Source organism: Sorex araneus, chromosome 2 (genome assembly GCF_027595985.1).
Source record: "Sorex araneus isolate mSorAra2 chromosome 2, mSorAra2.pri, whole genome shotgun sequence".
In the NCBI taxonomy this organism is placed as follows: Eukaryota; Metazoa; Chordata; class Mammalia; order Eulipotyphla; family Soricidae; genus Sorex; species Sorex araneus.
Genome location: NC_073303.1, coordinates 233,642,856 through 233,667,494, shown reverse-complemented (window position 1 = coordinate 233,667,494; position 24,639 = coordinate 233,642,856). Strand labels below are relative to the sequence as shown.

Genomic DNA, 24,639 nt, shown 5'->3' with positions numbered 1-24,639 from the left:
CCTTGAGCAACATCAGGAGTAATTATTTTTTTTGCTCTTTGGGTCACACCTGGCAATACACAGGGGTTACTCCTGGCTCTGCACTCAGGAATTACTCCTGGCGGTGCTCAGGGGACCATATGGGATGCTGGGAATTGAACCTGGGTCGGCCGCATGCAAGGCAAACGCCCTATCCGCTGTGCTATCGCTCCAGCCCCAGGGGTAATTCTTGAGTGCAAAGCCAGGAGTATCCCTGAGCATCTCTGAGTGTGACCCAAAAAGCCCCCGCCCCGCCAAAGAAAACAAAAAAAACAAAACGAAAAACAAAAATCAAGGGTGTGCATGCTCCCAGGAATGCTGCTACAGCTTTTTCCATCCATAGCGGCAGCATTTCCAACCTGGGGAGGCAGCAGAGTTCAGGACCATGTGTGCTTGGTTCTTCTATCAAGACAAAGTCCAACCCCCTTTTCCCTTAACTAGATTTAGCGCCCAGCCCCAGCAGCCCCCAAATTTTCCTGGGAACTAACGCATTAACTGGACCTGGAGCTTCTAGCTGGATGATTCCCTTTTTCCTAATGAGCATTGATCCGCCCGCTGGCTTTAGAAGTGCTGCCCTCGTGTGGCCAACTTTCAGGATGGAGAGCATTCTGGGGGCTGGTTCGTTTAAAAGGACAAGTAGTCCCCCCACAGCACTCGCCTCTTCAGGCAGAGAAGATGTGCGGGTGGAGCGCGCTTGGTGCTGGGGAGGCGTGCACACGGTGCAATGCTGTCACCTGGTGGTGGAATATGGAAACTGCAGCAGCTTACAGAACAGAACTGGGAGGAAAGACGTGCGGGGCGCGTGGTGTACCTGAGTTCCGGAGACAGACCACAAAGACAAGGATTCACATCTAGCCCTAATACTTTATTGGCTCCTTCTAGGCCTGTGCTGCGCGACGTGGGTTCCAGAGCCAGGGTCACCACCATTCAGCTTGCGAGAATCCCTCTGCAGGAAGAGCCTGGAGTCAGAGGGCAGGTCTGGCCTCTCCTCTCTGTGGACAGCGTGGATGCCCAGCGTGGTTGCAGGTAGGCAAAGGGCCAGCCTAGTTGTGTTTGGAGAAGTATTCCTTGCTGTCATCCACGTTGGGCTTGATGGTGTCACTCCCGGGCTTCCAGCCAGCCGGACACACTGTGGTGAGAAGGAGGGATTCAGGTGCGAGGCAGGGCAGGGCATCGGGAAGAAGCCAAATGGGACAGCAGAGGCTGGGAGAGAGGCTGGAGCAGTAGCACAGTGGAGAAGGCGCTTGCCTTGATATGGCCAACCTGTGTTCGATTCCCGGGGACCCTCTATAGCCTCCCAGTTCCCACCCGGTGTGACCCTACAGTGCAAAGCCTGAGCATTGCCAGGTGTGCCCCCAACCTTGCAAAAAGAAAGTGGTGTATAGGGCCTGGAGCGATAGCACAGTGGGTAGGGCATTTGCCTTGCATGTGGCCTACTTGGGTTCGATTCCCAGCACCCCATATGGTCCCCCGAGCACCACCAGGAGTAATTCCTGAGTGCGTGAGCCAGGAGTAACCCCTGTGAGAGAAAACTGGGAGAACCAGGCCAGGTAGGGACAAGAACTAGCCCAGAGTGACAAGCTCTGATTAAAGCTCCCCAATGTAGTCCCACGGCATAATTTTATTTTCTTTTTGTCTTGGGGCTATACCTGATAATGCTCAGGGGTTACTCCTAGCTCTACACTCAGTAATTCCTCCTGACAGTACTCAGGGGACCCTATGGGATGCTGGGGATCGGACTCAGGCACACCATATGTAAGGTAAGCGCCCACCCCTTTCTGGCTGGTTCTGGGTGATTTTGTTGGTTTTATTTGTTTGATTGCTTTTGGGGAACACACCAACGATGCTCCGGGCTTACTTCTGCACTCAGAGATCACTGCCAGTGGGGCTCGGGGAACAGATGGGGTGCTGGGAATTGATCCTGGCTTTGAATGTATATCAGGCCAGCGCCTTACCTACTATGCTATCCTCTGCCTCTCTGGCGAACTTTTATTGGGGGGAGGGGGTTGGGGGCTACATTCAGTTCCACCGGTGTTCAGAGATCACTCCCAGCAGGGCTAAGGGGACCATATGGGGCTGGAGAGAGAACTGAAATTATTATTATTATTTTGGCTTTTTGGGTCACACCCGGTGATGCACAGAGGTCACTCCTGGCAGTCCTCGGGGGACCATATGGGATGCTGGGAATTGAACCGGGTCCGGGTCAGCCGCGTGCAAGGCAAATGCCCTACCCGCTGTATTAACACTCCAGCCCCAAGAACTGAAATTTTTTTTTTTTTGCTTTTTGGGTCACACCCGGCAACACACAGGGGTTATTCCTGGCTCTGCTCAGGAGACCATATGGGATGCTGGGAATTGAACCGGGTCGGCCGCATGCAAGGCAAATGCCCTACCCGCCGTGCTATTGCTCCAGCCGCAAGAACTGAAATTCTTACATGGAAAACATTTGCGCCAGGCCTGAGATATCTCCTGGGCCCTGATATTCTGAGGGGGAAACACGCCCAGCAGTGCTGGGAGGCAATTCCTGACTTTGCTCAGTGAGTGGCCCTGGAGAGCCGGGAGCTGGCGTGGTGCTCCAGCCTGAAAGCATGAGCTTCCACCTTTGACCAACCAACTAACCTCCAACTGGGCCCTAATGCTTGCTCTTTTTGGGGTCCACACCTGGAGGTGCTGGGGATCACCCCAGACCTGTGTGCATGGCCTATGCTCCAGCCCAAGGACCTCTTTCTTCTCCCCTCCGCCCCCTTTTTTTTTTTGCTTTTTGGGTCACACCCGGCAATGCTCAGGGGTTACTCCTGGCTTTGCACTCAGGAATTACTCCTGGCGGTGCTCGAGGGACCATATGGGATGCTGGGAACTGAACCCGGGTCGGCTGCGTGCAAGGCAAACGCCCTACCCGCTGTGCTATCTCTCCAGCCCCTCCCCCCCTTTTTTATAAAGAAGTGTTTTTTTTTTTTTCCTCTTTGGGTCACACCCAGCGATGTATGATGTATAAGGGTTACTCCTGACTCTGCACTCAGGTATTGCCCTGGTGGTGCTCAGGGAACCATATGGAATGCTGGGAATTGAACCCAGGTTGGCGGCATGCAAGGCAAATGCCCTACCTGCTGTGCTATTGCTCCAACCCCTATAAAGAGTTTAGAGTTTTCTTTGTTTGTCTTGAGGCACAGCTGGCGATGCTCAGGGGTTACTCTTAGCTCTACACTCAGGAATTACTCCTTAGTGGGACTTGGGGATGTCAAGGATGTCAGTGATTGAAACTTAGATCGGCCTAGCCCCTAACCCCTATAAGGCAAATGCCCTACCCACTCAGGCCCAAAGACATTAGTTTTTGAGGGGAAGAGGGTGTGGGTACTCAGGGTTTACTCTAGGCTCTGTGCTAAGTGAGGGGGGGCTCACGGGACAATATGGGGAACCAGGGATTAAACCGAGGTTGGCTGCATGCAAATGCCCTCCCTGTTTACTATCGCCTTGGCCCTGTTTTAATTTTTATTTTTGAAGCTTGTTTAGTTTTTAATTGTGAAGAACACAATGGGTCCCATCTGGGGGTCTGGGCCATTCCCAGGGGAGCCTGTGAGACTGGCCACACCAGAGGAGGGACCCAGGTGCAAGGCCTGTACCCTTGCCTTCTCCCCCTGGCCTCACTTCTGTTTCCCATCCTTTGAATCCCATCCTTTTTTGGGGAGCGGCAGCACATCCAAGCAGTGCTCAGCATTTACTCAAAGCCCAGGGGGAGGGGGCCGGAGCGATAGCACAGTAGGGTGTCTGCCTTGCATGCGGCTGGCCCAAGTTCAATCCCTGGCATCCCATATGGTCCTCCAAACACAGCCAGGAGCAACTCCTGAGTGCAGAGCCAGGAGTAACTCCTGAGCATCACTGGGTGTGACCCAAAAAGAAAAAAAAAAAAGCCCAGGGCACTATACAGGGTGGAAAAAATTGAACCCCGGTCAGCCGCTTATAAGGCAAGTGTTACCTGCCCCTTGCCCCGGCCCCTCACTCCCATCCAATTAGGGCCAGAGCGTACAGGGCAGAGGAAGCCATTGCCTTATATCCCACCAAACCCAGTGTGACCCTGTGAGTGTTTTCCCCAGAGCACCATCCAGGTCACTCCTGAGCACAGAGCCAGGAATAGCTCCTGAGCAGACCAAAAATAGGGCCTGAGGAGGCAGTCCATAGGGGAGGCACTTGCTTTGCACGCGGCCAACCTGGGTTTGACTTCCTGTGCTGCAGGTTCCCAAGCGCCGCTGGAAATGATCCCTGAGCGCGGCTGGGTGTGACCCCCCCAGCCAAACTGAACCCCACTCTGCTAACCTTTCACCCAACTTCCTGCCCATCCTGCTGGATTCCGGCCTGTCCAGGCTCTCTTACGTAGGTTCTGGGGTTCCCTCCACTGGGCCGGGGGCCCGGCTCACCTTCCCCGTGCTCGTCCGTGTACTGGAAGGCCTGGACCAGCCGCAGCGCCTCCTCCACCGAGCGCCCCACGGGCAAATCATTGACAGTGATCTGGCGGAGAACGCCTTTGCCGTCGATGATGAAGAGGCCCCTGGGGACAGCAGGGTCACAGTGATGGGGATGAGGTGTGAAGTATGGGGGTTTCCTAAGCCAGGCTGAGCTTCTCCCCCTTACCTGTAAGCAATGCCTTCATCTTCCTTCAGCACCCCATAGTCTTGGGACAAGCTTCTGGTGACATCTGCTATCAGGGGAATTTTCAGGGGACCCAAGCCTCCCTCCTTCCGGGGGGTGTTGATCCTGGGTGGGGTAGGGGCGACAGGGCTGGAACCTCAGGCTGCTGGCCCCTCGGGGCCCCACAGTCCCAAAGCCCCAGGCACGATAAGCCTTTGGAGGCGGGTGTGCTGGAGGTTAGATAAGGGGCTCTGTCGCAAGGCGCGGGCGCCTATTGCGCGCTGAAATAGTTGCAGGTGCTAGGCCGGGCCCAGGGGATTCACCTGTGGTGGGGGGGGCTCTCCAAGCTGGCCCGGCGCCCCTGCCCTCCCCCGCCTCTAGCAGGAGGTGCCACGTTCATGAAATCGCATGTAGGAAAGGCGGGCGGGGAAGATGCTGCCGCGGCGGCATCAGGGTTCCCAGAGGGCCGGACCCTGGGAGAACCCCACCCCCCGCCCCCCACCCCGCCGTCCTACCAAGCCAGGTGGGTGAACTGGGAGTCCACGGAGACGCCCAGCACTTCGCAGCCCAGCTTGCGGAAGGCGTCCGCGTGCTCGCTGAACGCGATGATCTCCGTGGGGCACACGAAGGTGAAGTCCAGCGGGTAGAAAAAGAGGACCACGTACTTCCCTGCGGGGGAGGGCGGGCGGGGAGGCGCGTGAGGCCCCCCGCGCGCCTCCCCCCTCCCCGCGCCCCGGCCCCTCCGCGACCCCCGCCGCGCCCCCTCACCTCGGTAGTCCGACAGCTTCACCTCCTTGAACGCACCGTCCACCACGGCTGTGGCCTGGAAGTTGGGGGCTGGCTTCCCGATGTGCGCGTTCCCCGAGGCCATGGCTGCAAGCCGAGCGCCCCCCCACGCCAGGTCAGCGCGCCCGAGAAGGGCCTTTGTCCTCCGGGCTCGGGACCACGCACGCCACGCGCGCGTGCGGTCCCCCCACCCCCATCCCGGGACCGAGCACCGCCCCCACCCCAAGGAGCCTTCCCGGGGGGGAGAGGGGCACCGAGTCCGTGCATCCCGCAGGTTGCGGGGAAGGGGGATTCGCGTCCCTTGCCACGGCCGGGGCGCCCCCGGAGGGCCAGCGTCGGCCAGCCGCGGCCTGGACAGGCCTTGACCTCGGTTTCCCTGCCCGGACAAAGGCGGCCACTGCAGCGGCGCAGAACAAAGCTCGCGGGCGCCCAGGCGGGAACGCAGCCACCGCTCGCTCCCCTGGCATGGGCCTTCTCCATCTCGGGGTGCACGCCCCGTGCAGGGGGGGTCTCTACCTGCGTGGGTCAGGACAGGACGCGCGGATCCGCGGGGTGAGCGCCGAGGACGCGCGGGGCGCGGGGCCCTTTATAGGCCGCCGGAACCATGACGCGCAGGGCGGGGGGGAGGGGGCGGCCCGGGCGGCTCCACTGCAGCGGTCGGGGAGGGGAGCCCTGGGCCGGCTCCACCGCGCGCAGGGTTCGGGCCCCGAGCGCGCCAGGGGGCAGTTGAGGCCCGGCATGGGCCGGAGCTCGGCTGAGCTGGTTCTGTGGCTGACGCTGCTGCAGCTGCTGGCGCTGGGGACCCCCTCCCTGACTTCCCCCGACTATCAGTACTTCGGCTCCCACAGCCAAGGGGATACGTGGGAACAACTGAGGCTGCAGAACCAGGACAAAGGTAACCCCAAGAGTATGTGATGCGCCCCCCCCCCTCAGCTGCAGAGACTGCGCCGCGCCCCGCCCCCCCCCCCCAACCCCTGCCTCTGCTCGCTTCGCACCTGGCGCGGATCTTTTTCTTTTTCCCCTCTGAGGCTCAGTATTCTCCCGGGAGGACTTGAGTAGAGACAGGGCAGGCGGAGAGGGAGAGGGAGGGGACTCCAGGGACACCCCTGAAGACAGAGAGTGCACGGTAGTTGGGGGTAACTTCGTGCAGTTGGAAGGATGAGAAAAGCTCCCCCCAAAAGCCAAGATTAGGGGCGGGGTGGGGTGGAGCCAGTAGGATTCTGAAAAGGGGCCCTCTCCCTGGGGTGGGGAGGACAGAGGGGAGGCCCTGGGCAGCTGCAGATCAGGCCTGACCTGTCCCCCCAGTCCTGGGGCAGGAACCCAGTGCAGGCCATCTGATAAGGCTCCTGGCTGGAAGTCGCGCCCAGAGGATCCTAATCACCATTTAGGTTCTGAGCATCCCCAGGGCCTGGAGGTATCCGGACACCAGGCATTAAACTTCCCACCTGCCGGGGTCAGGTGGCTGTGAGCCCGCTGGGCAGGTCACAGTCATGCTCAGAAGCACCCAGGGGGTGGAGTCACCGACCCCCCCCCCCCCCCCCCCCCCCCCGCCCCAGGCTGACCAGACTGGCTGGCGCGGTGAGAGAGTCCTTTTGGAAGGGGACCCCTAGAAGTGAGAGCTGGGAAAGGCCCCAGTTACGTGGAGCTGTGGTTACTTGATTTTTGATTTTTGTTTGGGGGCCATGCGCAGAGGTGTTCAGGGGTTACTCCTTGTGCAGCGCTCAGAAATCACTCCTGGGGGTGCTCAGTGGACCCTGTGGGGTGCTGGGGATTGAACCCGGGTTGGCCATGTGCAAAGCAAGCGTCCTCCCCGCTGTACAATGGCTCCCGCCCAGTGGTCACTTGTCTGCGTTTCTGTCCTCCCTTCCCAGAGGAGGGCATGGTGGGGGACGACCCCCCCTACCTGGCCCTCCATCCCTAGTGCTGGACTCCATTCTCGGCCCGTGGGGACTGTGGCACTGTCACTGTGACCTCGGCAAGCAGGAGCGCAACCGTGAGGTTGTGGGCAGCGCGCCGGGCCCCTTGTTCATGGACCGCGAGAAACTGGTCCAGATGCGGCCCTGCCGGCTCCAGGATTGTGCAGCCTGCGACCCCGCCGACTGTGACTGGCGGCCCTGAGCACAGGTGAGCTGCACGCAGGCACGCACACACGCACGCGCGCGCGCGCGCGCACACACACACACACACACACACACACACACACAAACACACAGGCGAGGGGGCCCTGGGCGGCGGGGAGACGCTGGGGTGGGGTGGGCGGAGCCTTCTCGGGTGGGCAGGACCCGGCACTGGCGCAAGGGGGAGGGGTCCCAAGGCTGAAGCGTTTGAGGAGAATGCAGGAATGGGGGGACCTAGATCTGGAGGCTTGAGCCGAGCTGATAAGCAGGGTGCAGGGAGAGGAAGATAGTGTGTGTCGCCCGGGAGGGGCGCGAAGCTGGGGAGAGGCGGGGCACTGAGGATAGCGAGAAAAGGCCCACTGCCACCAGGGAAGCCAGGGTCCTGGCACACATGGGAGGTGGAAATGTGGCTGAGAGGGGAGAGACAATGGGGGAGCGGTATGAGTATTATTTGAAGGGAATGAAGCTGTTTCTTTTTTTTTTTCTTTTTGGGTCACACCGGGCGATGCACAGGGGTTACTCCTGCCTCATGCACTCAAAATTACTCCTGGCGGTGCTTGGGGGACCATATGGGATGCTGGGAATCGAACCCGGGTCGGCTGTGTGCAAGGCAAACGCCCTACCAGCTGTACCCCGATGAAGCTGTTTCTGGCGGAGTGTGCTGGGTGCAAGTGAGCTCGATTTTTGGAGGAAGGAGAGGATAATCGGATCCACTGAAACGAGGACAGCAGAAAGAAAGCAGGGAGGGACCCGGAGAGACAGCTCGAGAGGCTGCAAGCAAGAGGGGTTCAGTCCTCTGCATCCCAGCACCAAAGAGACAGACCCCAGAGCTGGGTATAGCTTGAGTCCCTGAGACGTGGCCAGTAAAAGAAAGCAGGGCCGGTGAGACAGGACCGCAGGGAGGGCGCTTGCCTTGTACGCGGCCAAACTGGGTTCAATCCCTGGCACTCCAAAGAGCCTCCAGAGCCTACCAAGAGTGACTTCTGAGTGCAGAGCCAGGAGTAATCCCTGAGCACACTGCTTGGTGTGACCCCAAAACACGCACACAAAGAAAAGGGGAAGCCTGGGGAGTGGACCCAGCGAAATGGAGTTGGGGAAACTGGGGTCCATAGAACTTAGGCTGTGTGGGGTGAGCGGAACCACGAATACAAATGCTGGATGGGTCGAGTACAAGCTGGAGCTAGCGATGGACCCTTAATACTGGACATGGGGCAGAATTTGACCAGTTGAGTCCTGCCTTGGTCGAGTTCCCTTGGCTGGGCCTCAGTGTCCCCTTTATTTCATTCTCCAGCCACCAGCCACAGAGTGCAGAGCTCCTGAGACCCCCAGGGCGGAACTTGGAAAGAGACCCCGCCCACCCTGTGCCCGCAACCCGCAGCTGAGCCAGCGGCCTTGGAGACTACAATTCCCAGGAAGCCACGAGGCAGAGAGGCGTCGGCGTCGGCCGCAAGCCCCGCGCGCTGATTAGTCGGGAGCCCGCGGAAGGCGCGCGCTGATTGGTCCGGAGCTAGCGCCGCTGCGGTTACCGCGGAAAGCGCGCGCCGAGTCCTGCGCCTGCAGAGCAGCTGCCTGCGACTGGGCCTTAGCGAGATGGATCTCAGCGAACTGGAGAAGGACAATTCGGGCCGCTGTCGCTTGAGCTCGGCAGTACCGGCCGTGTGCCGCCAGGAGCCCTGCGTCCTGGGCATCGATGAAGCGGGCCGTGGCCCGGTGCTGGGTGCGCCCCCCCCCCCCCCGCCCGCGTGGCGGAGGCGCGCGTTGGGGGTGGGGGATGCAGTTTCCTTGGGAGGGATCAGGGGCCGAGGTGTGTGTGTGGCGGCGGGGGGTGGGGGGTGTCTTAGGAGTGTGGTCATGAGGGTTGGGGAAATCGCGCAAGCAGCCTGAGCGCCTCGGCACCTCATGGTGTCCGTCCCGCCACACACACACACACACACACACACACATACACACACACACACACACACACACACACACCGAGCACTGTAGGTAACGACCTGGAGTAGCCCAAAGCAACCCTCCCCCCAATAAAAAGTTTGGGGACTGGAGAATATGTGCAGCGCGTAAGGGCCTCCTTGCCTTGCACGGAGCTGGCCCGGAGTTGATCCCAACAGGAGCGATCCCTGAGCGCAGAGCTAGGAAGTAGCCGGGAGCACAGCCGGGTATGGCCTAGAAACAGAAAGTCGAGGGGCTGACGATGGGACAGTGATGTGAGTTCCCCACTTCCTGCTTTCCCAGGTCCCATGGTCTATGCCATCTGCTACTGCCCCCTCTCCCGCCTGGCAGACCTGGAGGGCCTGAAAGTGGCAGGTGAGTCTGGGGTGTTGGGCCCCCATGAGGAAGTTCCTGGGCGGGGTTGGGGGGGGCAAACTGAATCACCAAGAACCAGCTGCACCCCTTCTCTCCCCTCCTCCCAGACTCAAAGACCCTGTCGGAGAGCGAGCGGGAGAGGCTCTTTGCGAAGATGGAGGAGGACGGAGAGTTTGTGGGCTGGGCACTGGACGTGCTGTCTCCAAACCTCATCTCTACCAGCATGCTCGGGCGGTGAGAGATCCACGGAGGGCGGGGGGCTGCTGGAGGGGAGGGGTGCCGGGGTAGGGTGCCAGGGTGGGGCTGAACGGGGCCTATTTCCCGGCGCAGGGTGAAGTACAACCTAAACTCACTGTCCCATGACACCGCAGAAGGGCTGGTGCGGTTCGCCCTGGACCAGGGTGTGAATGTTACCCAGGTGAGCTGACTGTTGGCCTGCCCCCCATTTGATTGATGGCGGCGGTGTCAAATGAGAGTGTCAAAGAGCCATAGAAGGGCGGGAGTGATAGTACAGCACAGGGAGGGCACTCGCCTTGTTCTCTACCGACCTGGGTTCCATCTGCGGCATCTCATCTGGTCTCCGAGTTCCACCAAGAGTGATCTCTGAACATACAGAGCCAGGAGTAAGCCCTGAGCACTGCTGGGTATGGCCCCCCCAGCCCACCTCCCAAAAAAGGAAAGACTGTCATTGAGCTGGAGAACCCCAGAAATATATACCACTAGTCTTGACTAATTAGCCCTTTTCCTACCTTAAATCTGGCCCCCCGGACATGGCGGAGCCCCCAGCCTCCCCCGCGCCCATCAGGTCTCTATCCCAGTGACTCAGTGTCCGCAGTAAACCCTATAGCCCCACACCTTCCCCCGCCCAGGGCACAGTCCCCCTCCAGGTGCCCGCCTGTCCTTCCTCCCCCAGCCCCGTGACAATCTGTTTGCCATGTCTCATATACATAGTCATTGCTGGAAAATGTAAATCTCGACATTTGATTTTCTAATCAGAGTGGCAATTAAATCAGGAGAATTCACAGGCGAGTGAAGGAGAAGGAGATTCAGCTATCAGCCAGAAGTAGAGATTGGCACTGCCTCAGGTTGTAACATGGGGTGGCTTCAGAGAAACGCTCCAGGTTGAGAGGGACTTGGCTGAGGTTCAGGCAGGGTCCTGCACTCCAGGCTTATGGGGATACACATAGATGGTGAGGTAGCGAACAGATAAGAAGGGAGGTTTGGAGCCGGAGCAATACTACAGCCGGTAGAGTATTTGCCTTGCACATGGTCAACCCGGGTTTGATCACTGGTATCATCTGAGCACTTCCAGGAGTGATCCCAGAGTTCAAAGCCAGGAGTCACCCCTGAGCATCACCAGGTGTGACCCAAAAACCAAAAAAGAAGGTGGGGGATTTTCTGGCATCCCAGCTCGGTCCTACCCCAGGACCTTTGCACCAGCTGCTCCCCTAAAGCCCCTTTCCTACATTGATACAGGCTCATTCCCTCACACTTGTGTTTAGAAGATGCTACTGGCCCCAGAGACCTGCCCTAAGGACCATCGGCACAGTTAGAAACTATGGCAAGTGGATGACCCAAGACATAGAGGTGCAGGGGCTGGAGCGATAGCACAGCGGGTAAGGTGTTTGTCTTGCATGCAGCCGACCCAGGCTCGATTCCCAGCATCTCATAGGGTCCCCTGAGCACTGCCAGGAGTGATTCCTCAGTGCAAAGCCAGGAGTAGCCCCTGAGCATTGCCGGGTGTGACCCAAAGGCAAAAAAAAAAAAGAAATAGAGGTGAAAGCTTAATGCCTAGTGTTGTGTGTTCCTCACCTGCACCATTGGGTATAACCCTGGTGACCGCCAAGCACAGCTGTGCATGGTCCCTATAAAAACAAGTTTAAGTTTGTTTTTTTTTTGCTTTTTTTGGGTCACACCTGGTGATGCACAGGGGTTACTCCTGGCTCTGCACTCAGGAATTATCCCTGGCGGTGCTCAGGAAATCATATGCGATGCTGGGAATTGAACTGGATTGGCCGTGTGCAAGGCAAACGCCCTACCCACTGTGCTATTGCTCCTTCCCCTTTTTTTTTTTTTGGTGGGGGAGGAGTGCACCTGGCAGTGCTCAGGGCTTCTGACTGTGCTCAGGGTTCACTTCTGGCAGTGGTCAGGGACCATATGGGATGCCGGGGATTAAACCCAGGTCAGCCAATGTGCAAGGACAGCGCCCTCCCTGCTATACTATCGCTGCAGCCCCAAAACAATATGTTTAAGAGTGAAGAAAGGGGGCTGGAGCAATAGCACAGTGGGTAGGGCGTTTGCCTTGCACACGGCCGACCCGGGTTTGATTCCCAGCATCCCATATGGTCCCCTGAGCACCGCCAGGGGTGATTCCTGAGTGCAGAGCCAGGAGTAACCTCTGTGCATTGCCGGGTGTGACCCAAAAACCAAAAAAAAAAAAAAAAAAAGAGTGAAGAAAGCTCCATGAGCACAGCTCATGCCTGGCATACAGGGTTTGATTCCCAGTACTTGATGCCAAGTGTAAATTTGACCCATTCCATTCAGGCACATACCACAAGTGGCTCATACTTTGGGTGTGGCTTAATTGGCCCGAATTGTGGCACTGAGGTCAGGTGTTTAAAAGGCTTCATCAGGGGCCAGAGGGATAGGACAGTGGGGAAGGTGTTTGTCTCATTCACCGCCAACCGGATTCTGTCCCTGCATCCCTTATGGTCCCCCAGGCAGTGCCAGGAGAGATCCCTGAGTGCAGAGCCAGGAGTAAGCCCTGAGCACTGCCGGGTGTGGCCCCAAAACAACAAAGACTTCATCACATGGCTGAGAGAGTCCAGGGGTGACGGCGCTGGTCTTCAGTGCAGCCTGTCCCAGGTCCAAGTGGGGTGTCTCATGTAGACCCTGGACCCCATTCCCCCCCAACTCCGCCCTCCCAGCCTAGCCAGGGCTGATCCCTAGTGCCGCAGGGTGTGGCCACAAACCCACAAAATAGCACAGGAAACAAAATTGTAACTGCAGAGGGAGCTTAGTAAGCTCGGTTGGGTCTCAGGCCCCCCGGCTCTTTGGCAACGATGTACAAACACTGAATCATTAGCGCCCTCACCTGAAACATTGTCTTATGTGTTAATTATACGGCAGTTTAAAAATAAGTATAGGGCTGGGGACAGAGCCATGGCTGAGTGCTGAGGCCTGGTCCCATCCCCTGGACAGCATAGGATCCCCCCATTTCCCAGAAAATCCACCCCCCTCAAAAAAATAAAGTAACGCTGCATACTGTGGGCTGCCAGGGAGCAGCAGGCAGGGACTGTTTGGGGGTTCTGAGCCCACGTTGCGCCGCCGCCCTGCAGGTCTTTGCGGACACGGTGGGCCCCCCCGAGCCGTATGAGAAGAAGCTGAAGCAGCGCTTCCCGGGCATCGAGGTGACAGTGAAGGCCAAGGCTGACGCCCTGTACCCTGCCGTCAGCGCTGCCAGCATCTGTGCCAAGGTGGGCCCGGCAGCTGTGCCCTGCCCAGCTCCCCAGCTCCCTGGGGGCCTGGCGGCCTGGGTGGGGGGTGGCATGGGAGGTGCCAGTGCCCACTGGCTCTGCCCGCAGGTGGCCCGAGACCAGGCCGTGAAGAGCTGGAGGTTTGTGGAGGAGCTGGAGGAGCTGGATACCGAGTACGGCTCGGGCTACCCCAATGGTGAGCGGACAGCCAGCCTGGCTCTCACCCCACTACCCCCCACATCTCCTCCTTGGTGGGTGCAGCGCCGAGGTCCCTGGCAGTAGCCAGTGTGGGCAGAGCTGAATTCCAGCCGGGGGGCTCTCCCCTGCTCCATTCCTTTGAAACCCTGTGGAGAGAGGGGAACTCACCATGGGTGTCGGTTTCTAGGAACCAGCCTGCTGGCACCTGGCTCCGACCTGGCAGTGCCATGCTCTGGGCCCAGTGCAGGGGGCATGCAGTGCAGGGATGCATGCTCTAGTCCCTGAGCCATCCCTCACCTCCCTGGGCATTTCTCAAGGGGGTTCGGGGGGCTGATTTCATGGACAGTCACCTGGGTGTGTCCCGTTGACATGTCCCACTTGCCAGACATGGGGGGAATCAGAGCCCCGTGTCCACCAGCACACATGAGCAGTGGCAGAAATTCAGTTCTGGGTTCTAGAAAGTCTCCCGGAGGAGGAGAGGGTGACACGGGGGCTGGGCCACAGACTCTGCCACCCTGGAGCCCCAGGTTTCACCCCTAGCATGACTGGGTGTGGCCCCAAAGAGAGAAAAAAATAATACTAAAAAGGCTGGAGATATACTACAGCAGGTACGGTGCTTGCCGACCCGGGTTTGATGCCTGGCATCCCGTATGGTCCCCCAGCACTGCCCAGGTGTGATCCCTGAGCACAGAGTCAGGAGTAACCCGTGAGTGCTGCCAGGTGTGGTCCCAAATCCCTCCACCCAAAGAAAAAAGGAAAAGAAATTAGGAAAAACCCCTGTGGCCAAGTCTACTTTTTACAGGATGCTGCATCTGTTCCCCTGAGCACCGCCAGGGGTCACTCTTGAGCCCAGAGCCAGGCAGTAGCCCCTGAGCATTGCAGGGTGTGGCTCTAAACACATACTCCGCAAAAAGAAAAGGAGGCGGGGAACCTCCAGGCTTTCCAAGACCACGGGATGTCCCGAAGTTGGGGGCTTGGAGTGTTCAGGCTGAGCGAGTCCTCATTGCTTGCTAGAGGCTGGATCATAAGAATGATCATCTAAGGACCAGCCCTTCGTCCCAACTCCTGGTTATGCGTTTTGGGGTGTGTGTGGCAGAGATGGGGCATCAGCCCGGAAAGCCTGAGTGGGAAGGAAGGGCTGGTATCCGGGTCATATGATAGCACAGCGGTTGGGCGTTTGCATTTCACGCGGCCGACCCAAGTTCGATTCCTCCACCCCTCTCAGAGAGCCCGGCAAGCTACAGAGAGTATCGAGCCTGCGCGCCAGAGCCTGGCAAGCTACCCATGCGTATTGGATATGCCAAAAACAGTAACAATAAGTCTCTCAATGAGAGACGTTACTGGTGCCTGCTCGAACAAATCGATGAGCAACGGGATGACAGTGACAGTGACAATCCTGACACTACACCTGGAACACAGGCGGAGCAGGGCAGGGCACTGAGCATGTGTAGAGACAGAGCCGGGGAGCCCGGGGGCGTGGCCTGGAGGCAGGGGGCGGAGCTTGACCTCCCAGGAGGGGCCTGAGAGCCTCACCCCTGTGGCCGCCCCCTTGGACCCCTGCACGCCTTCTGCAGATCCTAAGACCAAAGCCTGGTTGCGGAAGCACGTGGAACCCGTGTTCGGCTTCCCCCAGTTCGTCCGCTTCAGCTGGAGCACGGCCCAGAGCCTCCTGGAGAAGGAAGCGGAAGGTGTTCTATGGTAGGTGTTGGGGTGGATGGGGGCGCCCGGGAAGGCCACCCACTCCCCTGACCTCCCCCACGCCCCACAGGGAGGATTCCCCCTCAGAGGAGCAGGAGGGACTGGCCAGGATCTCGTCCTACTTCGGTGCCAGCCCCCGTGCGGTCCCCCGCCCCCCTCATCGCTTCTTCCGGGAGCGAGGCCTGGAGCCGGCCAACATGCTCTAAGGCCCGCCTGCGTCCCCCCCAGCCCCCATGTGTGATTAAAGTGTTGAAGGAAAGTACAGCTTTGGCTGAGGTGGGGTGTAGTTGAGCCATGCCCAGCAGCGCTGGGTGCCACCAAGAAGACACCTGTGTCCCCTGAGCATCGTTGTGGCCCCCGAAGCAATTTGGACTGGAGAGGGGCTTCGGGGCATAAGATGTCTTGCAGGGGCTGGAGCGACAGCACAGCGGATAGGGCGTTTGCCTTGCACGCGGCCGACTCAGGTTTGATTCCCAGCATCCCATATGGTCCCCTGAGCACCGCCAGGGGTAATTTCTGAGTGCAGAGCCAGGAGTGACCCCTGTGCATCGCCGGGTGTGACCCAAAAAAGCAAAAAGAACCAAAAACCAACAAACAAAAAAAAGATGGTCCGCAGGTGGTCATTCGGCCAGTCCAGCTGGATCCCCAGTGCTGCCACCAGTCACTCCTGCGTGCAGAGCCAGGAAAAACGTTCAGCACTTCTGGAATGTTCCAAACGGTCATTCTTGGGGCTGGAGAGATGGTTTAGCAAGTGGGGCACTTGCCTTGCATGCAGCTGACCTGGGTTTGATCCCCAGCACCCCATAGATTTCCCCGAGGACCACCAGGAGTAATCCCTGAGCGTCGCCTGGTGTCACCCCAGAACAAAAACCTGTGCTCCTCTGGGGACAGACCTAAGGGTTTCCTCCAAATTCCTCTCAGTTGTCCTTAGCTCATCCTGTCCCCAAGGGCCTCACTGTATCCTGGGCCCCCCAGGCCTGCCCTCCTGTCCTGTGCGCAGGTCCCAGGCCCAGAACTCTGCCCGGTATGTTCCGTGGGAACCTGCCAGGCCCTTAACTCTTTTTTTTTTTTTTTTTTTGGGTCACACCTGGCAATGCACAGGGGTTACTCCTGGCTCTGCATTCAGGAATTACCCCTGGCTGTGCTCAGGGGACCATATGGGATGCTGGGATTTGAACCCCGGTCGGCTGCGTGCAAGGCAAACGCCCTACCCGCTGTGCTATCTCTCCAGCCCCCCAGGCCCTTAACTCTTAACATCAGGTTCAAGTGCTGCTTCCTGGCGTTCAAGGTCGACTGTGAATCCTGTCTCACGGAGCCTGTCCTGGAAGAAATGTCCACCCGGCCCTGGTCATCCCCTCCCAGGGCCCGCTGCGCCTCCTCCCTCTTTCTCATCCTTGCTGCCCATAACACAGCAGCGGTGCCGATGACCAGAGTCCCCACATGTGCATTTATCTATTTGCTGAGCTTTAGGCTTTTTCTCTCCCCCTTTCTCACTGCAGTGAGTCATATGCAGTGGTATGACTAGCTTGTTTGCACACGCGTGCGAGGTGTTGGATTCAGCTCAAACATTTGTGCCTGCTTGGCACACATGCCGGTGCCAAGGGTCAGACTTAGAAGGCAGGTACCCTTCCCCGGAGGCATCTCCGTGACCGGAAGATCCATTCATTAAGGGCTAATTCCAGGTCCTTGGTGGTGCTAGAGGTTGGTTGGGACGGGGAAGTCACCCAGCGATGCTCAGGGGCTACTTGTGTGGCTCTGCACTCAGGAATTACTCCTGTAGGTATTCAGGGGACCCCGTGGGGTGCTGTGGAAAGGCTACATGTGGCTTCCGCCCACGTGTTCCTCCTTGTGGCTCCTGGCCAGAGCCAGCACTAACCATTGAGCAGTTGAGTGAGACATCACTTGTCTTGTCTTGCAGACAGCTGGTGTCCTCAGCAACATGAGCTTCACTGGGGTGGCCTTGGAGGACCCCAGTAACACAAGCAGTACCACATTTTTACGCTCTTGCATTGGAGCAGACAGGGGAAGCGCAGGTGCCCTGAGAATAAAAGGGGAACCTGCCCCCCCCACAAAAAATGAGACACCAGAACGAGGATCCTTCGAGGGAGACAGCTGTCTGCTGTTACCTGAGACCTGGCCAGAGCCGCCCAGGGGAGCCCAGGGAGCCCCAGGACCGTGACTGCTGCAGGCCTGATGTGGGGTCCGGGCCTGGACACAGGTGGCCGCTGGCCGTCTTTGTAGGCAGAGCCCAAGGGCCAGCTTCAGTGCTCAGGACACGGGTCATGCAGGGCCTGAGGTGCGGGTGGATCCGGCATAGAGCAGCTGAGTCTTAAGTGCCGTCTGGGGCTGGGATTATGGGCCGAAGAGGGGAGCCTTGCTGGGCTCTGGTAACCCACCAGCTCAGACCAAGAAGGTGGGGGACACCTGTGCCTGTCCAGATGCTGCTGGGAAGGCCTGGAGGGTGGCTAGTGGTTCCTCTCTTGCTTGCTTCCCCCCTCCCCCGGGTCCCCCAATTCTGACCCCCCCCTACATCGTCCACATGTTGGCAAGCACGCCAGGGAGTAGAGGTCAGTCATTTACACGCTAGTGTGATTCAGTCTCCAACTCTTGGTTTTGTTTGGTGCCCCTACCTGGCTGTGCTCAAGGCTTATTCCTGGCTCTGTGCCCAGGGAACAGTCCTGGTGGGCGCAGGGGACCATGTGGGGTGTTGGGGATAGGATGTGGGTCAGCCCCATGCGGAGCAGTGGCTTACCGGCTGGGCTATCACCCTGTTATTACTCAAGCCCCAAATTGGTCTGTTTTTTTGGAGGGGTGCCACATCTGGCGATGCTCAGGGATTACTTCTGGCTCCACACTTAGGAATCGCTTCTGGCAGTGCTCAGGGGACCCTATGGGATGCTGGGGGTGGAACCCGGGTCAGCCACAGGCAAGACCAACGCGTTCCAAGCGCTGCTACCTCTCCAGCCCCCGCTGGGAGTTATTAGTCATGCTCAGGGGACCACAAGCGAACTTGAGGATCAAATCAGTCGGCAGTGTGCGAAGCAAGTGCTTGGCCGCCTGTTCTTTTTCTCCAGCACCCGGATTGGGAGTGAGATGAAACTTTCTGGCGCCCATCCCCTCCTTGCTTCCCAGCCCGCCCCCCGCCCTCCCATTGCCCGCCCCTCCACAAAGCAGTCACACCGCGTGCTCCGGGATTGCAGCTTTATTCAGGGAGGAGACGGGGGAAATAGTTGAACAAACCTAGATTCTTTCTTGAGAAGCCAGGAGAGGGGCGAGCTCCTGGGTGGGATGTCCGGGCGCGGGGAGCGGACGCCGGGCGCCCCCTAGTGGCCACTGCCGCTGCCGCTGCCGCTGCTCGCGGAGTCCGAGATCCAGGCTGGAGCGCGGCGGCGGGAGCGCCCGAGGCTGCTTCCCCGCATCTTCAGTTGTCTGTGCCGGGGCGGCGCCGGGCTGGAGGACTTGGGGCATCGCTGGGAGCCGGGAGGTGCCATCGGCGGGGCGTAACCCAGCATCGAGAGGCAAAGGTCGGCCCCGTTAGCGAATTTCTGGGGGGGAAGGGCGGGGTTGTGTTGGAGTGGGAGTAGCCCTGGTGCCCAGAGCCTGGCTGTCGGAAAAGGGGGGAGGGCGTGGAAATGGGGTCAGGGCCGTAGTGGACGCGAAGCGGGGTACTAGTGTCGGGGGAGGCCAGGAGCGTTTTGTGTTTTAACAGGGGAAGATTTAGTCTACACTGGTGGCGCTCAGGTTTATTCCTGACTCTGCGCTCCAGGATAGCTCCTGGCTAGGATGGAGGGATGGATGGAGGGATTCTGTGTGGGGCCAGGAAGGAAGCCCGCTTGGGCTGCAGTCAGGGCAACTGTCTCCCCTCCCGCCGCTGGACTATGTGTCCAGCCTTTTTTTATTTTCAGTACCAGTCTTTACTTTTTGACATGTTACAGTGACAAGAAAAGCTGCGTGGGTCCCCCAGGGACCTCAGCGAGGAAGGGTGAGTTGACACGATCCCCTGGGGCGGTTTAATTTGGGGCTCTCTTGTAGCTCAGGAGCTGAGAGCTGTGACCCTCTCTGGGGTCGGGCTGAGACGAGGGAAGAGTAGGAGCGGTGGGTCGGAGCCAGGACGCTGGAAGGGCAAGTCTCACCGCCCACCCATGCCTCTGTGCCCGGCCCACCTGCCCGCCGGTAGTGCAGCCAAGTGCGCAGAGCCTCCTTTCTAGGGCTGGGAGCCACGCTGGGCTGCAGGGAACATCATTCTCACAGGAAGCAAGCCTGCAGGGCGGGGTGAGGAAGAGGAGCTAAAGGTGTTCCTGTCTTCCAGGGCCTGCCTGGCGGTGGCCACGCCCCTGCAAACACCACCCCAGAGAGACTCTACCCCAGGTTCTCTGGCATTCCGGGCCTTTTCATCTCTTGTCAGTGGGGAGGCCACGCCCCTTAAAGAGATTCCCCATGCCTGCGGGAGCGATAGTACAGCAGGCAGGGCACTTGCCTTATGTGCCACCAGCACTTCCATATGGTCCCACGAGAAGTGCCAGAAGTAACCCCCGAGAGCCCCACGGTATGCCCCGCCCCTCCCCTCGATCCCCCCTACCCCGACAAAATAAAATCCACTCCCGAGGCCTGGAGCTTAGCAGTTCAGGACCTGAAGTCTCTGTGGGAGACTTTGCCACGCCCCTTCACGCAGATCAAGCATTGACCACGCCCCGAGTGAGGCCAGGCCCGCGCGCTCTTACCAATCCTCGCATTCTGCGATGCATAGAGTCTGCATCTGAGGGACCCCGGTGACCAAGAGTAGCATGTTGAGGCGACTGCGGTTGGCTAATTGGAGGTGATCCAGGAACTTTTTGCACCTGGACATCCGGAGAGACAGTGGGATGGAACCCTCTGGTCTGGATGCCCTGGGTCTGGGGAAAGGGATCTTTGGAGCAAAGAACAGGAGGGGAGGGGAGTGCTCACCTGGGGCTCCCTGGCTTGCACGGGGGTGGGAGGAGCCCCGCATTGGCTTCCTGTGCCATGGCCACATCTACTGGGTAACAGGTGAAGGAGACGCCTGTGAGTTGAGGGCTCAACCGTCCAGGCAGGGGTGAGGGTGGGAGAGGAGAAAGGACGTCGGCCTGAACATGGACCCTAATCACGTCTGTCTTCCCAAGGTAAACTCTGAAGACACTTGCAAGCCCAGTGCAGCTTCCCCTACTGATAATCGCCACCCTAAGCAGCTTATTTCCCCTGTCCCTTAGCCCTGCACACACCTCTCTGTGACACCCCTCGAAAGCAGGATATTAGGGATCCCTCTTTGCAGTGCCTCCTCCCCCCTTCCATGAAGCCCAGCGTACTTAATGTCTGGCTCCAGAGCACACGGCTCCCAAGAGGTCAGCTTAGGGTTGGCACCTGGGCCATCTCTCAAGGATCTCCCTGACTCGCTCTTCTGCAGTGCCAGCCCACCAACTCATTTGCTTCTTGACCCGGCTGTGCACCTGTCACGTTTGGCTGGCTCAAGCCCAGCTCGGCCTCTGGTCCATGGTGTCCCTGGGGCTCAGCCGGGAGCGGGTGACTCAGAGCATGGGCCTCCAGGAGGATCCACAGAGTCAGTCGGAGGGTCCAGCTCAGGCACCCGGGTGGGCCTTGGCTGCTGCAGACCATGTTTGCCTGAGACGAGAGTCAGCTGGGTCCAGAGACAGAGCAATGCAGAGGGTTCTCACCTTGCTTGTGCCCCATGCGGTCCCCTAACCCTCCAGGAGTGATCCATGAGCACCATTGGTGTGCCTTCCCTCTTAAAAGAAAGGCTGGCGGGGCCGGAGCGATAGCACAGCGGGTAGGGCGTTTGCCTTGCACGCGACTGACCCGGGTTCGATCCCTGGCATCCCATATGGTCCCCCAAGCACCGCCAGGAGTAGTTCCTGAGTGCAAAGCCAGGAGTAACCCCTGAGCATCGCTGGGTGTGACCCAAAAAGCAAAAAAAAAAAAAAAAAAGGCTGGCGATGGGGCTGGAGCAATAGCACAGCAGGAGGGCGTTTTTCTTGCACGTGGCCGACCTGGGTTCGATTCCCAGCATCCCGTATTGTCCCCCCGAGCACCACCAGGAGTAATTCCTGAGTGCAGACCAGGAGTAACCCCTGTACATAGCCGGGTGTGACCCAGAAACCAAAAAAAAAAAGAAAAAGGCTAGTGAATGGGGAGTGGTTGGGCCCCTCGTATGGGAGCTCAGAAGCCCCCTGCCATGTTCAGCCAGGAGACAGTACCAGAAGGGAAACAAACTGATGGACAGACAATAGCTAAAGCTCTTCAAATCCCAGGGGACCCCCAAAACCTGCTTCTGACCCCCAGTCACTTCTGCCACAGGCACTCCCTGGGTTTAACCATGATCCCCTTCCCCGCCAGGCTCAGGCCCGAAGTTCCTCTCTCCCTCCTCGGCCCACCTGGCCCGTGTCCCGGTCACCTTCCCAGACCCAAATCGGCTTAAGGGCTGCCAGCCAGGGTGAGCCTCTTGGAACCAATCTTGGTGAGCCAGAATAATTCAGGGTCCATGGTTGGGGTCCCAAAACCCCACGGCAGGTGAAACTGGGGTGAGCCCCTGGAAGTAAGACACCTTCTGCACCATTTCCTCCCCTACTGGCCTCACCTGTTAGCTGGGCTAGAGTCTCCGGTGCTGTGGACCCCAGCAGGGACAGCCAGGAGCCAGTGGCAGCAGAAAGGGGTGTGGCTTGCAGGTGGGGCAGGATTTACATCGCCCCGCCTCGGCAGCTGGCCACAAGCCCCGCCCCCAACCTGGAGCTGGTGTGTCTATCTTTTGTCTGACTTTTTGCTGGAAATTTTGTAACTTAAGTTCTATAGTGTATGTGTAGGGTGTGTGTCTGTGTGTCTGCGTGTGTAGAGATGGAAGGATGTTTGTGTCGCTATGTTGAGTGTGTAGATGTGGATTTGTTGTGTGAGGGTGTGTTTGTGTCTCTGGATTGTATATTTAGAATCTGGAGGCGAACACTCAGCGCTATAGCACTTACCACGGGTGTATGAGGCCCTGAACCACAAAAAGGTAAAAGAATAGGGGCCGAGGGGCTGGAGCAATAGTACAGCGAATAGGGTGTTTGCCTTGCACGTGGCCGACCCAGGTTCGATTCACAGCATCCCATATAGTCTCCCGAGCACCACTAGGAGTAATTCCTGAGTGCAAGTAACCCCTGTGCATCGCCGAGTATGGCCCAAAAAGCAAAAAAAAAAAAAAAAATAGGGGCCAGAAGATCAGTAGTCCAGCGGGGAGGTGTTTTACCTTGCATGCAGCTGGCCAACACAGGTTCCATCCTTGGCAGCCCATAGGGTACCTCGAGGAGCATCAGGAGTAAGTTCTGAGTGCAGAACCAACCAGGAGGAATTCCTGAGCATCGCCCGATGTGACCCACCCAAAAAAATTTTTCGTGCAGTTCATAAGAGTCAGATAACACATAGTGGGTAGGTGGCTTCAGATCAGGGTGGGCCACGGTGATTTATTTTTAAATTAAAATTAAAAAGAAAGATCAGGTGGGTGCCTGTAAAACTACTGTGGATTGTTTATGGGTAGAAGTAATGCACCAGGAACGTTGGTTCAGGGGTTGCTAGGTATTTGGTGGTATTTTCTAGATATCTGCGTCTCCATGTGTGGTTGTCCCTTTGCAACTTTGGTGGATGTGTGCCCCTCACAAGCATTCCTTCAGATTATTCATTCAATAAAGAAATCTGTATTAACTATCTTTTGTGTGCCAGCATCCAGGCATGAAGGGGACCTGAAGATCTCAACCCTCATATAAGCTGACGTTTTAGTAGAGGAGTCTGATGTGAAAAACAGCTCATCAGTGTGTGTGTGTGTGTATGCATGTGTGTATGTGTCTGTGTGTCCACGTGTGTTTCCTGGTGTTGCAGGGAAAATGTACCTATGTTGGATGACAGTCATCTCCTGTGTGCATCTGAGCTTCCCTTGTTTGGGGGACAGTATGTGTGTGCACTTGTGTTTGTGGAGTGTTTGTATTATTTGTGTGTGCATCTACAGAGCATGTGTGTATCTGTATATGCATGATAAGTATGCTTGCAATATAAACTTACATGTACATGTCTCTGTGTTCTCAGTGTTTGAAGAGAACCATGTGTGCTAAGCGCATATTTGCAAACATGTACTTGTGTGTGTGCATGCTGAGTATGAATTTGGACATGTGCATATCTGCATGGGAGTCTGTGTTTTCGATGTTTGTGACACCTGCCTTGGGGAGCCTGCAACCCCGGTGTGGTTGATGTTGAGGTCAGGTGTTATGGAAAGGCCTGCCATGCTGGGAGTCGAACCCAGAACTTCACATAGCTTGTGATCCACCCTGAAGCCACAGCCCCCGCTCTTGTAAATGTGCTCTTGTGATTCTTGCCCACAAATTCCCCCCACCCCCTTCTCAGGCTAATGAAGAATTTGAGTCTGTCTCTCTCATTGCTGTACCCCCAGATCCCAAAATAATGCTTTAGGCAAGCAGGTGTTCCATAGGTATTAAGGAGTGAACGGGCACCCACTGTGTCTGGGGCTTCCGCCACCAAGATCTCTCGGTCCTATGTTCTCCATCCCACTTTGGGCTCTCCAGGGTGCTCGTGGTTCAGAACTGAGTAGCTTCTGGCCTCTGCCTCTCTCCACACCCCCAGCGCTGCCCCCGGCCCTGGGGGCCTGGAGCCCCTACTCTCTCCTCTTTCAGTACCGTGGACAGGGACATGCTGTCAGCACCACGGACAGCTCTGGAGTCGAGGCGCGAGGCAGCACGGAATCTGGGCTTGGGTCTAGGCCTTGGAGACACAAACAAACTGACAGCAGGGGGGCGGGGGGAATAGAGAACTTGGGCGAAGGAGAAGGCGAGGGTCCCAGGAGACACGCGGACCTGCCCTCACTGTAGCCGCCGGTGGCCAGCAGGGGTCGCACCTCCCCACTGACCCTGATCTTCACCAGGGTGCCGGGAAAGCTCCATCACCGCCAACCCCAAGCCTAGAATCGGAGTGGGGAGATTCCCAACGCTTTCCACTCCTGCTCTGGGGAGCTTGGATGGTGTGGCCTCAGCTTACAGGAACACTGCGGACAGGGATGAGGTTAAAGATCTTTTCCGCTGTTCCCCTCCCCCTAGAACTGGCTAATCGCTCCTATAAATACAAGCCCAGCCTAAGCTGGCACCTTAATTCCAAAGCTAAAGGAAAGGGTCTCTGGGGCGCTGTAGGGGTCCCCGAAGATGTTGAGCTTGGGGTCTATGCCTGTAAATGTCTCCTAAGGGGACGTGACTCCGCAGAGCAAGGTATCCCCAGGGCAGATGTCGCTGCCAGGTGGTGTGTCCTTCTGGGTGGTTCCCCCCAGGCTATGACATTTTGAGGGGGAGACCACTTCTAACCTACCTCACTGGACTCGCTCCCCAAATTGTGACTGTTGGAAAAGGCACCCCAAG

The 24,639-nt window shown here is 58.1% G+C and overlaps 4 protein-coding genes across 6 annotated transcripts; 2 read left to right on the top strand and 2 right to left on the bottom strand.

Annotated features, from left to right (window-relative positions):
* Window positions 1–862: 862 nt before the first annotated feature.
* Window positions 863–6,075, bottom strand: PRDX2 (peroxiredoxin 2). The gene is made up of 6 exons (XM_004616603.2): window positions 5,944–6,075; window positions 5,410–5,514; window positions 5,157–5,310; window positions 4,645–4,767; window positions 4,431–4,561; window positions 863–1,147 (listed from the first exon to the last, which is right to left on the bottom strand). The coding sequence occupies exons 2-6, from the start codon at window positions 5,510–5,512 to the stop codon at window positions 1,062–1,064; spliced, it is 597 nt and encodes a 198-aa protein (XP_004616660.1). The 5' UTR covers window positions 5,513–5,514; window positions 5,944–6,075; the 3' UTR covers window positions 863–1,061.
* THSD8 (thrombospondin type 1 domain containing 8) lies at window positions 6,040–8,970 on the top strand. Its single transcript, XM_055127165.1, has 3 exons — window positions 6,040–6,322; window positions 7,349–7,551; window positions 8,836–8,970. Exons 1-2 carry the CDS (start codon window positions 6,166–6,168, stop codon window positions 7,543–7,545), a joined length of 354 nt encoding a protein of 117 aa, XP_054983140.1. The 5' UTR covers window positions 6,040–6,165; the 3' UTR covers window positions 7,546–7,551; window positions 8,836–8,970.
* On the top strand, window positions 8,863–17,276 carry RNASEH2A (ribonuclease H2 subunit A). 3 transcript variants are annotated; one of them, XM_055127164.1, is made up of 8 exons: window positions 8,863–9,261; window positions 9,780–9,851; window positions 9,959–10,085; window positions 10,182–10,269; window positions 13,190–13,327; window positions 13,436–13,523; window positions 15,100–15,223; window positions 17,142–17,276. In XM_055127164.1, coding segments are annotated over exons 1-8 (765 nt in total). In that variant the 5' UTR covers window positions 8,863–9,134; the 3' UTR covers window positions 17,143–17,276. The 3 variants fall into 3 exon arrangements, with proteins under 3 accessions (XP_054983139.1, XP_054983137.1, XP_004616849.1); XM_055127162.1 differs by lacking the exon at window positions 17,142–17,276 and adding an exon at window positions 16,455–16,593; XM_004616792.2 differs by lacking the exon at window positions 17,142–17,276 and adding an exon at window positions 15,294–15,487.
* A 1,268-nt stretch (window positions 17,277–18,544) lies between these two features.
* RTBDN (retbindin) lies at window positions 18,545–19,956 on the bottom strand. The gene is made up of 3 exons (XM_055124609.1): window positions 19,945–19,956; window positions 19,246–19,509; window positions 18,545–18,858 (listed from the first exon to the last, which is right to left on the bottom strand). Exons 1-3 carry the CDS (start codon window positions 19,954–19,956, stop codon window positions 18,547–18,549), a joined length of 588 nt encoding a protein of 195 aa, XP_054980584.1. The 3' UTR covers window positions 18,545–18,546.
* Between the last annotated feature and the right edge of the window lie 4,683 nt (window positions 19,957–24,639).